The following is a 17,573-nucleotide window of genomic DNA, read 5'->3' on the forward strand; positions in this document are numbered from 1 at the left end:
GAGTTACTTCTGCTTGATTTGCAAAAGGGAAGGTTTGTCTCACTGAGATGTGCTGTGCTACAGCTGCCACTCTGGTTTTGCTGCGGAGAGCCTGGAATTGGGATCACAACCTGAAGTTCATTCTGGTTCTGCTCTTTGCTGGCTGCATAATAATCTGGCCGTAAGACCACTTTCAGTGACAGACCTTTGTGGCACTTCTCTGCAGTCTCACTTTCCTTAGCTGCAAAATGAGGATGATGGTAGTTCCTTCTTCAGAGAGTTACTGTGAGTATGAAACGAGGTGACACAGAGCACCATTATTCGATGGAAACAGCTTTATCCTGAGCCCACCTCTGCCTTTAAAGGTGATGTGGATCTTTCACCCTGCCTCTTCGGAGTATCCCAGGCAGAGTGCCTGGATTTCCTGCAGATTACTAACATTAAAAAGCCCAGTTCACATTAAAGCCAGTTTAAAGCTTCTCCCACTACCAAGCTCAGGAGGCTTGGAAACCAGCAGTGTAGAAGGGTCAGCGTCGGCATCCTCTGGTCTTTTTTTGTCCTTGCTCCACCTCTTTGCCTCCTCCCACCCCCTCTGGCCCCTCCAGAGTCAAGGATCAGGGGTTGGGGAGATTGGACACAAGGCAGAGGCTTTCCCTGAGCTAGTGCGTTTGCTCTCTTTTGGCTGCCATGAGTCTTCTATCACGGCTGGCCTTTTTGTGGGGGGCACATTAGTGGTTCTTTACAGATGCCCTCCCCCCCTGCTTGTCCCCTCAGGGACCTCCACAGGGACCTTTTACCTGATGCCCTCCCCGATGACCTCTGTGGATCTTCCCCCCCAGCTCCTGCCCGAGTCTCCTCAGCTGCCCTCCCATCATCTTATGCAGTGTCCTTTCTGGGGGAGCCTGGCTGCCTTCTGAGCTGTCCTTTTAGCCCCCGGGGAAGGTCACACATCCTCGTCAGCCAAAGTTGTCCTTGCTCTTCCCATCCTGGCAGCTGCAGGCAGCCTCCTTCTGCTTCTCCAGGTGAGGGCAAGCTCCTGGGAGCTCCATGAGCCTGGTAGCTCTGCAGTGGTTGCCTGGGGCATTGCAGAGGCATCTCCTTTACTTTCTCTCATGTTCCTTCATGGGCAGCGGGGTGGGGACAGGAGATGCTGTAGACCTCTCCTCTCCTTTAACTTCCTTCAGAGGAAGTCAACAGGAAGAGCCCCATCCTGTTCTCATGTCAGGCTCACAGCACAGTGCCTGGTACATAATCAACATCCAGTGCATGCTGGCCGCTCTCCCTATTTAGCTAACGTGGGCTTCAGTTTTCTTATCTGAAATCGGGGCTAATGTTAATCTCCACTCTGCTTCCCACTTAGTGCTGCTAATGTGTATGAAAGTATTGTGAGTTGGTTTGCTTTTTATTTTTTAGCCTCAACAGAATGGGATCTCACCACGCATGTTTAAGGCCTTTGTGAGCAAAAGCCACCCGGAATTCTCCTCCAACAGACAGCAGGATGCCCAGGAATTTTTCTTGCACCTGGTGAATCTAGTAGAGGTAAGTCAGTCTTCAGGAATGCTCAAAAGGGTTGTAAGAAGTGTGCCCAGCCCCTGCGTGCAGTCCCTGCTGGTGTGGCTGGAATGCCCCGCCCCACCACTCCCCACCTAGGTCTCTCTCTGGCCAGCCTCCTTCAGAGTCGGCATCTTTCTCTGCTCGGACCACTTGATGTAGTTTCTCCTCCTGGGCACTTGTGGGTCTCCCTGTTCTCCTCCTAATTTGAACGTGTTCTGGGAGTGTTTATCCATTATTTCATTTGCCTTTTTTTGTTTTTTGTCTCTGTGATAAGCTCCTTCAGAGTCCCATGTGGTATTTGGTGTCCTCCTGCCATCACTCTGAGATGGTCACTCGGCTCAGAGCAGAGTCAAATCACATTAATAAATGCTGTGTTTTTTTTAAAGGCCACTGAAAATTCATAATTAAAGGCTTTTTCCCCTCTCTTAAAAAATAACTACTTTTTTTCCTGATGACAGATGTGTTCCTTGTGGAAACATAGGCACAAAGTAGGAAATCAAAACCTCCCATGCTACCTGCTCCCACAAACAAGCAGTGCTAACATTTTGGTGTCTGACCCTTCCCCCCTGGTCATTTTCCAGGTGCTATCCATTTTCTACATGTTGGTTTGTGAGCAGTGTTTTTCACTTAACCTGTTGTCAACGTTTTGCCACGTCATTACCTACTGGAATATAGCATGATTTCTTTTTTATTTGTCTATAATTTACATTAGTGCATTTATATAATCATATCATACATGGCTTAATTTTTCCAGGGCAGTCCTTGATTTTTTCTTTCCCCTTTCTCTTTAGTTGGGCTTCCACATCTCCTTTCTTCTAATTCTTTCTAGGTCAGTCCCTCTGACATGACTTTTAACGGTTGCATAATATTAATTCATACGATGAACTATATTTAACCAATCTCCCATTTTTGGACTTTAGGTAACTACCAGTCTTTTCCTGTACTCTGGTGAACTGGCATACCCAGAGGGAGCATTTAGTAACACCAGATCTTTACACCAGATTTATATTTGATTCTGTGCTAGTTTTTATTCATGGCTTAATATCCACAAATTTACTAACTTGTTATAATCCAACCTTCAGAGGAACCGCATTGGCTCAGAAAACCCAAGTGATGTTTTTCGGTTTTTGGTGGAAGAACGTATTCAGTGCTGTCAGACCCGAAAAGTCCGCTACATGGAGAGGGTGGATTACCTGATGCAGTTACCTGTGGCCATGGAGGCGGCAACCAACAAGGGTAACGTTCTAAAGTGGGAAATGAGCAGCGTGCGTCTTCACACGTGAAAACCCTCAAGTCAGCGATACTGCAGTTCAGTCTCTGCGAAGTCATATCAGGAGCAGACCCAGCCCGGACGGTGTCTGGTTTGCATGTCTTTTCATCTTTTCCTCAGTCCCCATGTGACTTTCTTTTGACATTTTTGTGGAGGGCTCTTGGAGGGGACCTACTTCAGTGCCTATAAATTTGACCAACTGGTTGGTTTAGAGGCAGCTTAACTTAGGGGAAATTATTTGTAATTTAATATTATTGCTCACAGGTTGTATGGAAAGTCTGAGGGGAGTGATCAGAACTGCATGTTTTGATGTGAGGCATTCAAGCAGAGAGAGGGCTCTTAAAAATAATCCAGCTTTGGCATCCGAGTAAGATGCCTGTTGTGGGAGATAAAGTGTGGCAGGGCTGTTTGTGGGGCGAGGCTCCTTGGAAGGGTCTCTGGACCTTGGAAGCAGGAGGAAGGTGGGGGGAATCTCAGGGGAAGGTTCCTTCAATCAGTCTGATCTGGTTCTTCCCAAGCAGAATAGATGAATGGTATTTCTTAGAATTAACATCTTAGAAGCAGAAAAAGGAGAAATATCTGCTAGATTGCTCATTTCCTGTGAACTGGTCATTTTTGTAAGGTTTAACGACTCCCTGGATGGCCTTTTTCCTTTTTTGTTTGTTTGTTTGGGGTGTAGTGACTTTATTGTGTTAATTGGAAAATGGTGATTATGATGATTTTAAGATGAAACGATTTCCATTTTCTATAAACTCATGCAGCTTTTGACCAATTTTTAAATTCTTATTCATTATACAAAGTAGAAATGGGGGTGGGGGGGTCTGTGGTTTGTTTCCTTTTTAGCACTAGGCTTAATTGCTGTCTCTTGCCTATCTTGGGGATACTAACATATTGTACTCAGTTCTGTGATCCTAACTCAGAATTTATGAGTGGTAAATCTTTTTTTTTCAGAAAGGAGACTTAAAATTTAGTCTCAGGAAATTGATTGCTGGGAACACCTAATGCTAGCATCCTAGATAGAAGTCCACCATAAACTGATTTTGGACTGGGGAATGAACTGTAAAAGCATATTCAGAGGTGTTTAAGAAAACACAAAGGTACAGTGTGTCTAAAACCTGATAAATCAGAAGGGATTTTTTTGTAACAAAAGAAATTCCCAGAAAGGTCCATTTGAAATCTATATAAAATTTTGGGGCTTCCCTGGTGGTGCAGTGGTTGAGAGTCCGCCTGCCGATGCAGGGGACACGGGTTTGTGCCCTGGTCCGGGAAGATCCCACATGCCGTGGAGCGGCTGGGCCTGTGAGCCATGGCCGCTGAGCCTGCACGTCCAGAGCCTGTGCTCCGCAACGGGAGAGGCCACAACAGTGAGAGGCCCGCGTACCACAAAAAAAAAAAAATTTTTGACTTACAGGTAGTTTCCAAGAGCAGATCTGCTGACCCTTGGGAAGTTCACGGTGCACTCACTTCTTTTTCCCTTGGTGTGTAACCGTTTGAACAGGGATAGTGTAGAAAGACCTTCTAGGTTGGCCGCTCTGCTCTCTGCAGTGTCGGGTAACCCCAACATGAAGTTGTCTTGGCAGTGTTGGGTAGGATTATGGGCTGAGTGCCTTGGATAACTGCTGTCCTTATGGTTCATCCTGCTCTTTGGCCTGCACCCTCCATGACCTCTAATCATAGTGAAGGGCTGGGAAGAGGTGAGCCCTCGGGTTTCTTTCAGTGTGAAATTCCCTGGTGTGAAGACTTTGTGATTAGAGGTGGTATTGGGATCAAACCAGCCTTGACCTCTGGACAAATGAAAGTCCAGGTTCGTGAATCACTTACAACACATGCGTGGTCTGAACCTCTCACCTGGGCTGGAGTTCACAGTTCCCTCCCGTCAGTCTCAAAGGGGAACAGGCAAAAAATTATGAATGGCTCGATGCAGCCTGGCAGTGCCACTCTAAACAGGATTCCAAGCAGGCTCCTCTGGTTCTGTGGAGGGCAGCAAGTAAGCATTCCTGCCCCACCCCAGAAACCTTCAGCAAAGATGGTTCATTGTTCAAGGGGGTCTTTTTCATTTCACAAAATTAAGTGATTGCAAAGTCATTCATTTGCTATTTTATTCAGATGAACTGATCGCCTATGAACTAACGAGAAGGGAAGCAGAAGCAAACAGAAGACCCCTTCCCGAGCTGGTTCGTGCCAAGATACCATTTAGTGCCTGCCTTCAGGCCTTTTCTGAACCAGAAAACGTTGATGATTTCTGGAGCAGCGCCCTACAAGCAAAGTCTGCGGGTGTGAAGTAAGTGTGTGTGTGCTTGTGTGGTGGCAGTAGGATAAGGAGGGGGCCTTGAGAGGTGGGGACCGGCTTAGGGGAGGGTTGGGGGGCATTGTACGGGTCTGCATGCTTGCTCATGTGTGGCAAGATGGGATTATGATTTACACAACCCTAATTGTTGTAGACCTCACTTGTGTGAGACCTGTCCAGTAAAACAGGCTTGTTGTAATCTGTATCATGTGTAAGGGAATGCTTTTTTTTTTTAAAGTCAGGTTGTAGTTTATCCTTTATAGGGAATTTACGTTTTCCCTTTTTTTTTTGTCGAGGGTATAGCCAAGAACCCTCCCCATCCATGGCAAGATGATATTAATGAAGAAATTAGAAAAATACTTATAACCGTCTTAAGTATTTATATTCCACTGTGATAGATTTTTGATTCCAAAATTAAAGATTTGGCTGAGAACTTGGTGGCTGTGTACCTGCCTGGAGATCAGGGGTCTCAGGGCATCTCAGAGTGGACATCAGGGCTCCTGAGCATTGTTCCAGTGAGATGCCCAGGATGTGGTCAGGAGATGTTCTGTTTCTATATTGTGAGCCTTATTGTCAGGTACATTAAAAAAATTTTTTTTTTTCTCCACTTGACACCTTCATTGATTTTATACAGTCAAGTCTTTGCCGGCACACTTCATATAGTTGGAGAAAGATTATTTACAGTGGCATAAAAAGGGGCAAGGTCTAAAAGTTAGGCTCTGGTAGTCTTACTACTTCTAGATATTCTTCAGCCATTTTTCTTCTAGGCTATGCCTGATCTCTTGTTGATGTGAAGGGCAGGGAAGCATGGACGAGCTACTGCTGGCTTTTTTTATCACAACTTCAAGTAGCAGTCAAACCTGAATTACTTATTCTGTGTGACAGCCATCTCTCAGGATGCCTCTGTTTCAGATGACAACTTCATGTGTTAAAAATGGGAAAACAAAAATTTATTTCAAGAGCTTAAAAAAAGCCATATTTTCTTACAATAATTTCCTTTAAAAAGTGTCTTCATATCTAAATGAGATTAATAATAGTTCAATTATCCATTATCCATTGTGGGGTAAGTTTTCATCCGAGGACTGCTCAGTTTTGGAGTGTGTGTGTGTGTGTGTGTGTGTGTGTGTGTGTGTGTGTGCATGTGTTTGTGTGTGTCCTTCAAGATAACAGTTGGTGAGCTGGCATGTTAAATGTTCGAGATTCACTTCACTGCAACTTGGACACGTCTTTGGGCAGTTAGAAAGCTACACACTATATTATATTAGTGGTGGAAACAACTTTTTGAAATATATACAACATCGTGTGACTTTGTGTACAGTGTGTTGATTTTTATTTATTTGTTTTCCTAAATTATTGACAGTAGCCTGAAGATTCCTCAAACATTCTTTTCTCTTTGTGCTTTAATTCTGATACTGTATGGGGTGGAAATGATTGGGGGCTTTCTAGGCTTAGAAAGCCCCCAGTGGGCTTCCCTGGTGGTGCAGTGGTTGAGAGTCCGCCTGCTGATGCAGGGGACGCGGGTTCGTGCCCCGGTCCTGGAGGATCCCGCGTGCCGCGGAGCGGCTGGGCCCGTGAGCCATGGCCGCTGAGCCTGCGAGTCCGGAGCCTGTGCTCCGCAACGGGAGAGGCCACAACAGTGAGAGGCCCGCGTACCGCAAAAAAAAAAAAAAAAAAAGCCCCCAGCATCACATGTGAGCTGCAGATTGATCTTCATTGGCCTGTCCACTTGGTCACCCTTTTGTGCTCTTCAGTAAAGTGGTGGCAAGTCTTTGAAGTGGTGGCGAGTATGTCACTCTCTGGGCCTTAGGGAAGGAGCCTTCTCATCACTAGGAAAAAGCCCATCTTTAAAGTGGAGCTAGGAGGTGTTAGCTTTCCACAGAGACAGTTTCTGATCCCTGGGCAATCTGGATTCTTCTCCTGTGTCCACTTCCCAGCTTGTGTTCTATCCTGGGGCAAAGTCACTACCCAATTCCTTTTTACACCTGAGTGGAGGAATAATGTGTGCTGACTTGATTTTCTCCTCAAAGGCTACAAAATATTTAGTTTAGGCAGTGCTAACATAATTAACCTAGAATCCTTGAGGAGGGGTCTCTGCTTTCTCTAATTCTCAACAATAGATATTAAATTTTCTCTGTCTTGCATAAACATGCTCTTATGGTTAAATGCATATGAAAGAAAATACTGGATGTGTCACAATTGTTGATAATTGAAAACTGGTCTTGTGGGAAAGGAAAAAACAATGTTTTAGGGTAATAAAGCAACTACCATTATGGCACATTTATTATTCCCGGTTATGTGCTAAGTGCTTCCCATCAAGTATCACTTAATCCTCTTAGTATTGCTTCGAGGTAGGTGCATTATTCTCCCTATTTTACAGACGAGGAAATAAAAGAAGTAATTGGCCACTAAGTGGCAGACTTGGAATTCATTCAAGTTCAAAGTTAAAACTCTTAATCCTTGTGTTATACACTGCCTGCATATTTCTTTTTTTTTTTTCTTTTTTGTTGTACGAGGGCCTCTCACTGTTGTGGCCTCTCCCCTTGCGGAGCACAGGCTCCGGACCCGCAGCCTCAGCGGCCATGGCTCACGGGCCCAGCCGCTACACGGCATGTGGGATCCTCCCGGACCAGGGCACGAAACCCATGTCCCCTGCATCGGCAGGCGGACTCAAAACCACTGCGCCACCGGGGAAGCTCCCGCATATTTCTTACCGTGCTTGCTTACGTTTGTATCTTTATAATCCTTATATAGCCTTGTTTATTCCTTTTTATACCTTATCATGTTTCAAATAATAGTGTTGGGGAAACCAGTTCAATAGATTCCTAAAAGATCTTTTTTTCTTTCTTTTTCTTATTGCCAGTAGTATAGACACGATCTCCTTATTATGTTACTTTGGGGTCTTGAATTTTTTTTGTATTAGACCCAGAGCCTGAAAGGCCAGGAAGAGGCAAAAGATGTCCTCTTGGTAGATCTTGGGTCAGTATGGACCAGACATAAAGAGCCTTCCCTTAATTGGTCCTGAACAGACAGTGACTGGGGAAAATATTAGTGTTTGGAAATTTTATTCACCCAGCAAATATTATTGCTCATCTGGTATATTCTGGGCAATGAATTGAACAAGACCTAGTTCCTCCCCTCAAGCAGCTCATGGATTGAGGGTCAACAGGGAGAGATTTTGTCTTGACCTTTATCATTTACGAAGAGAAAAGCACGGTATGGGGTTCCAGAGCACAAGCTTTAGGTGGACTGGCAGCGTTTGAATCCTCAGCATAGAACTTACTGGTATGTGACCTTGGCCAAGTGACCTCACCTCCATAAGCCTCTTTCCTTATATGTGAACTGGGAATAATAATAGAACTTTCTTTATAAGGTTGAGGTGAGGATTAAGACAGATAAGCTACATAAAATGCTTTGTACAGTGTCTGGTGGAGTAAATATATACTGTAATTGTTATTAAATTACTTTTATCTTTTTTTTTTGCCTTGGATTGTACAATTTGACTGGTTGATTATCATGTTTTCAACATATTTAGTGGAAAGGATAGAATTGTATTTTTTTAGCGACAAGGTTTTCAATAAAATAGATAGTCAATTTCAGGGAGAGGGACAGTTTATATATATTTTTCTTAAGGCTTTCATAATGTTTTTGCCTGAATTGTAATAGGTGAAAAATTGTTTTATTTTAAATAATAATAGGTTGTCAATAGATCATGTATTGTTGTCAGGCACTTAGGACATAAAGTTCTAAGCACTTTATGTCCTAACTCAGTTCCCGTAACAATTCTTTGAGGTAAATTTGCTCCGTGTCTGTCTAGACCTTTTTGAATGATTTATATTCTAATGGTGTTTATTAAATACATAACTTTTCAAGAAAAATGTTAATTCCAGTAATGATTTTAGGAGTAAGAGGGTAAGTGGTGGTGCATAATTTATAACTTTGCTGGATTTAACTAACAAACTTGATGTCCCAAGCCTCTAATTAATGAATGCCAAGTATTAATTTTGAGATTGAACACATTTATATTGAGCAGTCACTACATGTGTGATTCAATTTAAGACCCTATAGAGGTTACAAAGATGAATAAGGAATATATTTACCCCAATAGGGTAAATATAATGTGGGCACCATCTAACCTGCTTTCTGGTACTCTTAGGTTGGTAGCTACCCATAACAAAGTGATGTGTTAAATTATCCCTCGCCGTTCCCCCCAGCCGACCAGCCTCGAGTTTCCTCCACTGCCCCCCACCCCATGGTATTACCGGCTGATTCCTCACCCTGATACTGACTGCAGAGCAACTGCAAGAGTCTTTGGGATCCTGAACCACAGTTTGGAAATCATTGATTTACTGATGACTTTTGGTTGATTTCACTATTACATATTTTCCAGTTTTTAAGTGATTGTGGTAAGAGGAAGGGGTCAGAGAGGACATTTTTACAGTGGTTGAAAATACCAGGTGGAGTTTCTTGTTTTTTGGTGAAACTGAGGACTCATCTATATTTAAGAATGATAATTTATTGATATTACTGCTTCTCAGAAGATAGGAAAACCTAATTAGAAGTAATATATAATTTCTGGAGAGTGAGGCAGGCTAATGATAGGTCAGCTCCTTAGGATAGTTAAGCTCCTGGTTTTTGAAGAACTCCCTTATATTATTGCCTGTACCCTTCTACCCTCCTTGTGATGGAGAATTTGACATCCAGAGAGGTTAAGTGACTTGCCTGGGGCAAAATACAGATCAGTGACAAACCAGGTCAGTGTCCAGGGCCTCGTGGATTCTAGCTCTTTCATGACAAAATAATCATGCTGATTCCTTAGATATACACAGGACAGTCTTGTGTGCCAGGTGGTTTCATGTCATTTCATGAACATTGCACAGTCCTGGAAGGTAGAAAGTATTAATAAATCTGTTTTGTAAATGTGAAGATGAAGCTTCAAAAAGGGTCAAATTTGGAGTGAATTAAGTAGCATCCAAGCCTTGTGACACTTTTTTGGACAGTCCTCTGCCCCTGAACCGTGGCTTCTCTTGTACACTAGGGGGCAGCAATGCATTAGTGTTGTTTTCTGAATTCTGGGACGATGCATGTCACATAGAGGGCAGAGACTAGATTTGAAAAGTAGAGTTTGTAGGGAGCATGTTCTAGAATCTTTTAAAAGGTACCTATAGTATCTGTCTACAGCTGATTTTCTTTTTTCCATATACCTACTGTACCCACATTGACACTTAAATGGAAATGGTTGTTATAAACAAGATAATAAATGTGGAGAGAATGAGCTGGAACCGGGGCATGAGTTTGGTGTATAAGTTGAATAGTTTGTGCATAAAATTGTCAAACTCACGTTCAGGCAATTAAGCATTCCTGAAAGTCTGAAGTGAAACTTAAGACACTGACCATATATATTAATTTTTTAATTTAAGGCCCAGATTTAGATATTTTAGATACTCCAGAATACATACATCCATATATATATGTAGCACACACATATACACACACCTTTAGGATCCATGTGGCCATGGATTTTAGGTGTAGTAGTATTTTAATGAGGCCCTGGCATTTCCAATAAACCCTCCTCATGGCAACTCTGTGCTACCACATAGAGACTCTTAGTGAGAGCAGGTTGTGTGTGCGTAGGGATCTCTCGGGGAGCTTTTTCAAACCTACACAAACACAATGCACAGGTGCCCCCACACACACCTACAAATACGTATGCTAAATTCTAGCAAGGGTTTCAGAAGAAAGCAAATGTTTATGGTTGAAGACCACTTTTCAGAAATATAAAATGCCACAGCAAAGTAATAATTTTGCAACGCGCCCCAAATCATCCTCAGGGACAACATTGTCCTCTGTTAAACATTTTCTTCCCATGAAAAGGCCAGGATAAACGGTGAGGTGGTGAGTGTTTGTCCACGCAGGTGTGTGTGCGTGTTCCTCCTCTTCAGTGCAGCCACTGGAACTGCTGGGTGTGCCTCAGACACAGCTTGTGATGCTACGTGAACTGTATTCATAATTCTTATTGCCTTGTTTCATTGATCTAATCCCCTTGTGTTTCCCAGAACATCTCGCTTTGCCTCATTCCCTGAATACTTGGTAGTGCAGATAAAGAAGTTCACTTTTGGTCTTGACTGGGTTCCCAAAAAATTTGGTAGGTATCTCTTGCATGCTTTTGCTTGAAACATCAAATTAGCTATTTAAAAAACATGGCATGTGAAAGAGCCCATGTGGCTGGCTGCCAGAAACAGTTTCATTTCATTCTTTTTCCATGATTCCCACTTTTCTCTTTTGAAAGATAAGAATATATGATAAGCACTGATAGTAAAAAAGATTAAAAAAAAAAAAATTGCCACATGCTAACCCATCCCTCTAATAATGGGTTCTGGAATGCCCAGATTCTAAGAGTGTAAACAGGAGCCTCACATTATTAAACCACGGCTTCCCAAACTTTAACAGATCTTGGTAAAATGCAGGTGCTGACTCAGCAGGTCTGGGGGGGGGGGCGGTGCCAGGGGTGCTTTATTCTAATAGGTTCCCAGGTGATGCTGATGCTGCTAGTGCTTCTGGTCCGAAAACCACGCTTGGAGGTGCAAGTAATTGAAAATATACTCTCTTCTTAGCATCTCGCCTCTGCCTCTGAAACAGGCAGGTGTGGCTAATGACATTTGCTTAAGTCATACACATTTTGTTAATAGTAACATGAGTATAGTCAGTTGTATTTAAAAAGTCAAGAAAGGAACGTGACTTTGGCTGAAGTGGGCTTTCTTCTTGCTAATCTTAAAGGCCCTTGACCATTGTTAGAGGTTAGCTTTCCAGACAATGCAGAGGAACATTTTCTCCATCATCTCGATCGAGGATCCAGGTGTTCCTAGGCTGTCCTCAGGGCCGTGGAAATATGTACAGTTTTACCCTCTGATCTCTCAAGCAAGTACCTCAGACTGTTTGCCAGTCTTTTAAAGTTTTAATGTTTTTGAGCACTTAAAAAACAACAGTCAGTACCTATGCTGGTTAATTAAGCCCTCATCTGCTCATCTGAAGGCGATAAGTAAAAAATGTAAAGTCGAGGGAGTGACTTCCCAGAAACCTCTGGCACTAACAGTTTGCATAGCACTTGTTTCCACGCGGCATTATGCAGCCTGTGAGCTGTGAGCAGCCTGTGAGCCTGTAGCTTATCCTGCTCTTCCTGGTGGAATAATTTCGTGGGCAGGGTGGAGGGCAGAGGGTAGGCTGCTTGTCACTCAGCCTTTCCTCCTCGGACCTGAGAGAGAAAACTGACTTCTAAAGACTTTGAACCGCTTTGGAAACAGTTTTCTTATTTTTCTTTGCCCTTCGAATATTGGTAAAGGATAAAAAACTCAGATCAGATTTCACAGTCTTGCTGAAATTAAAGCAGCCTCAAAGCTTTCTTTAATGAACTTGAAATTTTCTGTTGAGGAACAATTGTATTGATTTTGTTGGTCAGACATTGTGTTTGATTTTGCTGGCTGCTGAGATTTAAATTTTTTTTTTAACTAAGCCTTTTCTTTGGGTGGTTGTTTTAAAATAGGTTTTACATACCTAGCGTCATAATTGGTTTGAGGGATAGTATTTTCAGGTTCTGTTTGCTAGCCCAAGAGACATGTCCTCTGCCAACATTTGAACCCATTTTCCACTATGACCATATCTGAATGTGTGCAGTACTAAATCTCAACAGGCTGCTAGACTGGTACATTTTGTATTTGAGTAAGTCAACACAATGACAACTGGGCTGAAAAGTTAAAAAAAAAAAAATGTTCCTCAAGACGAATACGCTTGATGTTCAATTAATTTCTTTAAAGCTTCATTCTTTATTACCTTAGGTAGAATAATCACAGTACCCAGCATGATCTGAGAAAAGGCATAAACTACAGGTTGCAAACTCAGATGCCTGATGAGGACAGGGTGATAATGTAAATGAAAGAACTAGGCTGGGTATAGAAACAGGCAGCGATAGCAGTCTTGGTCTTTCTTGGGTATTCCCATTTTGCATAAAGATGTGGATTAGGAAAACATTTCTCTACCATAAGAATCAGAATAGCACAAATATGATGCTCAGGGTTGTGGGAGTGGTGGGTCTGTGACGGACGGGCACGGAGGGGGTACACAGTGCCCTAGAGTGGGAGCTAAAGATCAGCCCCAGGCAGTTGTTGCCGCGTGAGACTCTGCTACAGGTATTTGTTTTTCAAAATGAGTTGGAAATCTGGACTCCTGAATTACATTTTCCAATTTAAAAATTGGAATTTGTTGCCAACATTTTAAAAACATCAGGCAGAAGGTGTCTACAAGTGTTCTATGGGCTCCCAGTTTTCAACCTCTGGTTTCCCTCGTTTGTTCTTGTTCAGTGTGAAACCCTGCCTCTGTGTTTCCCCTGACTCTGCATTAAAATCTTGTCAGTCTCAGTGAGTCTTCTGGTCCCGTGATTTACTCCAGGGAACTGTAAAGCATCCCTTGGCTCTGCCTAGACACTTGTGCATAGAGTTAATGGTGTTGGATGTAGGAGGTGATTGTGGGTATTTGGAGAGCCCAGTGAATATAATCTCTCTCATTTTGCAGATGTTTCTATTGATATGCCAGACCTACTTGATATCAACCATCTCCGAGCCAGGGGGTTACAGCCAGGAGAGGAGGAACTTCCGGACATCAGCCCCCCCGTAGTTATTCCTGATGACTCAAAAGGTACCATCTTCTGCCAGGAGGACCTCCTCGACCCCTACTTCCTCCTCTTCTGGAACAGTCCCTTTTCTTCCACCATTCCGTTGTCCCTTGGCGCCTTCCTGTGTTGCAACCCACTGTGGACACACAGAAGTGAAGCCTGGCTGCAACTGTAAGCTTACAGTAGTCACGGGAAGAGGCACTGAGACCCATCGTGAGTGGTCGAAATGGGCTCGTGGAAATCACTGGCAGCAGAGGGCAGCAAATTTCCAGAAAGTTTTTAGGTTATGTTGCCTCAGACTTCGCCTCCCTCCCTGCCTCCCTCTTTCCCCTAATGGGCCTGTGGGGAAGAGAAGGGGTGTGTTTTCAGTGGGCTCTTCGTCTGGGGGAGCTGTGTCCTTCTTGGAATACGTTTAGAGAACCGAAAAGGGAAATTCAACCATGTGTGTTGGTTTTGAAAATCTTGCCCATGTCTCACCTCCCCATCTTTGTCACTGCTTCATAGCAAGGGAGTGGTTTGAGTTTCTCTTACTCTCTGAACCTTAAAGTAGTCCTTGTTCAAAATACTTAACTTTTAAAGGGAAAAGGACATGCAAAAAATGATTGCCTTCGTGAGCCCAAAAGCATCGTGGAGAAATCTTGGTTTCATTATTAGCTCAGTTATTCTGGTGAAATCACTTTCATTCTGGCTTTGTTTGCCCACCTGTTTACTGTTCAGCTTCGTAATGAGTTAATTAGGTACATTAGCTAATAGTGCCAGGTGGCTCGGGGCCCTGCCACCACAGGATTTCCATCAGCTGAGCAGTGTATATTATTGGTGGCCATGTCGGGGTAAGGTGAATCCAGGAGGAGCAAGCTAGGATTCAAAATCGGCACCTGTGTTACATTATTCTCTAAATGCTAAATTACAGAGGACAGAGAGCAGGGAAGGGGCCTGTAGGTGGGGCAGCCTGGGTTATATGGGGTACAGATGGTTCATTAAAGAGGTTCTAGAAAGAAGAGATCAGTCTTGAGTGTCAGAGAAATACAAGATGGTTTATTAGCATTGCTCCTGCTTTCTGTCACGTTCAGTAACAGAGTCCTTGGTTTGTAATTATACAGAGTTCTTAGAAGTACAGGGAGAGAAATTATTTAGTTCAATAAGATGATAAGCAGAGCGTCCTGTGTATCTGCTCTAAATGCCTGAAACCTGGTATTCTCCCTCCTTCCTGGAATGACTTTATGTCCTGCAGGCTGGGGTGGTCTGACGGGGGGACGGAGGGGCAGACAGCAGTGTGGGATCTCAAGGGGGGGGGTGGTGAGCGAGTGCTCCGGATTAAACTCTTTTTCTTTCTCAGAACACTTGGCCATGGTTTGGTCTCACTTCCCTCCCTCTCCTTTAATTTCCAGATCGCCTGATGAACCAGTTGATAGACCGTATGTATCTTTTACGGTTTTTCTCAGTGTCCTACCGTTGTTACCGGTCTAACTCATTTATCTGTGGGATTCAGTAAAGGGGCATTGTACCGTACCTGTGTATGTGCAGCTTTTCCAGGCGGGCACAGTCCTTGGTCTGCAAGTTGAGGTAGTGGCAAATCTTAAACCAGTGACATGGTGATTAGGTGGCCCTGTGGTTCAGGAGAGTGAACATTAGTGTGAGAGCGAAGCAGCCCTGAGCTGGAATCTCGGCTCTGCCATTTGTGACTGTGTGATCTAGAATCATTAACTTAACTTCTCTGAGCCTCAGTTTCCTCGTGTGTGAACAGGAGATAATGATGCCATTTCTTCCCTCTTTGGCCACGAGTAGGCCTCCTTCCACAGTGATGGCACAGTGGCCTGTCACTTTTTCCACTCCTCCTTCTGGACACATAATGAAGGTACACCACTGACAGGACATGGTAGTATTAATTAATACTCTTAAGGGTGTTCGTTCCATCAGATTGTTTGTCAATTTTGTAGTCGTGTAGTTCTTTAATCCTATGAGAGTTGATACTCTTGATTTTCTAAAGAACATGAAAAAAATAAACTATTTATAGTGAATATTTAGATATTAATTAGCAGGAAGGAGGAGTGTGTAACACAAAATACTCTGAATCTTTTTGTCTGCAAAGCCTTTCTGGAGACAGTGTTGTTAATTTAGAATTTGAAGTGTTTTACTTTGCAAACGCTTTACGTGATTGATCACATGGCTTAGACCTCCCTATTTCCTTTCCTGGGGCAATTTTGATTTGCTGATTGATGGGAAAGGCTGTTAGGGTCAGCGAGGGTCATGGGCGAACCATTGCCTCTGTAAATAATCTGATTGTAATGATAACAATATTTTTGAATGGTTACCGTGAGTTATGTTAAGTTTATTACTCCATAAATTCTTTCAACTGTATTTAACTGTTCTATTAATACAAAGCCCAAATTCTTGTTTGAATGTCACGGTAAGAAGGGCAGAGTCGGTGACCTTTTATAGAGGATAAAACTGAGACCTAGGAAAGTTCAGAGACCCAAGAGCTAGGACCAGAGCCAGGGCTAGGCATCAAGCATGCTTTTCATGTCACTCGACCTTTTCTGGAATGTGAGGGGTTTCGATGCCCCTGACCCTGCAGAGAGCCGGCCCCCAGGATCTTGCCCCAGGGGAGGTGATGGGTGGTTGGAACTGTGTCAGAGCCTGTCTGACTGTGAGCATTCAGCCATTTTCCATTTTCCTCCTGATCTAAGCCTGCTGTCTTAGCAATAACCTATGTTCAGCAGGAGAAAGCAGTATTGTCTTGGGTTAATTTACATTTACATCCTATCTTTCTCAGATATTTAAAAGGAATAACTGATTATTTTCTTATTCCAAAATGAAAAGATATGTAGAAATTATGGATTGGTGAAAACAGTCATCTCTGGTTTCATCTATAACCACTATTAACATTTGGCATCTGTCCTTCTACTGTTCTTTGCCTGTACCTGGCTCACTGTATTTTCCCCAAAATGGAATTATACATTTTCAATTTAATATGCTATTATATACATGCATACATTTATTAAGCTGCATTACTTTAACTGCATTCTAGGGAACAGGGTCTTTTACAAGGTGTTGAAAAGTATTCTGTAGAAAGAGTTTCATAGTTTCTTTACTGCAGGAGTCTTTTCTGTTGTTGTTGTTACTAAAATTTTAAAATATTTTTAATATTTTATTTGACTGAAGTATAGTTGATTTACAATGTGTTAGTTTCAGGTGTATAGCACAGTGATTCAGTTATACCTATATATATATATTCTTTTTTTAGATTCTTTTATAGGCTACGGTAAAATATTGAGTATAGTTCCCTGTGCTATACAGTAGGTCCTTGTTGGTTATCTGTTTTATATATAGTAGTGTGTATGTGTTAATCCCAACCTACTGCAGGAGTCTTTATTATAGGACTTCAGAATTTTCACTACATTAATGCACACTGTGAATTTCTAGAGAGAATTGAGAATGCAGGTTTAAAAAACTTATCTGACCATGAAGTCCCTTGTTTTGTGGTTCAGTAATTACATCTCTCTTAGAACACTAGGATTCTCTAGAACACAGTTGGGGAAATCACTGTTGTCCTACATCATTGCTTTCTTAAAATTTTATCTTGATAGGATGTTTTGTATATCCTCTTGAGAGAGAACTTTGGTAAATACATTTTCAGTACAATTTTTGTAGAACAGATGTCTCTGTTATTCAATTCTTCTACTGATTGCTGTCTTTGGCAATTTTCAGTAGATTACAGACCTCAGGACATGGAAAACATAAGGGGTATGTTTTGTGCTCCTGTTCCTTCCCCACTTTTGGTATAATTTGAGAGCACTTTGTAAGTGTGTATGTGTACACAC

The 17,573-nt window shown here is 42.7% G+C and overlaps 1 protein-coding gene across 4 annotated transcripts in view; it reads left to right on the forward strand.

Annotated features, from left to right (window-relative positions):
- The window catches only part of USP13 (ubiquitin specific peptidase 13), a 122,265-nt gene that overhangs the window by 72,047 nt on the left and 32,645 nt on the right, over window positions 1-17,573 (forward strand). For all 4 annotated transcript variants that reach the window (XM_059064577.2, XM_067034061.1, XM_067034060.1 and 1 more), the window contains 6 exons: window positions 1,393-1,518; window positions 2,616-2,769; window positions 4,910-5,084; window positions 11,144-11,232; window positions 13,653-13,775; window positions 15,141-15,167. In XM_059064577.2, the coding sequence (XP_058920560.1) occupies window positions 1,393-1,518; window positions 2,616-2,769; window positions 4,910-5,084; window positions 11,144-11,232; window positions 13,653-13,775; window positions 15,141-15,167 (694 nt within the window). The remainder of the gene's footprint in view (window positions 1-1,392; window positions 1,519-2,615; window positions 2,770-4,909; window positions 5,085-11,143; window positions 11,233-13,652; window positions 13,776-15,140; window positions 15,168-17,573) is intronic.

Source organism: Kogia breviceps, chromosome 5, assembly GCF_026419965.1.
Source record: "Kogia breviceps isolate mKogBre1 chromosome 5, mKogBre1 haplotype 1, whole genome shotgun sequence".
Taxonomy (NCBI): domain Eukaryota; kingdom Metazoa; phylum Chordata; class Mammalia; order Artiodactyla; family Physeteridae; genus Kogia; species Kogia breviceps.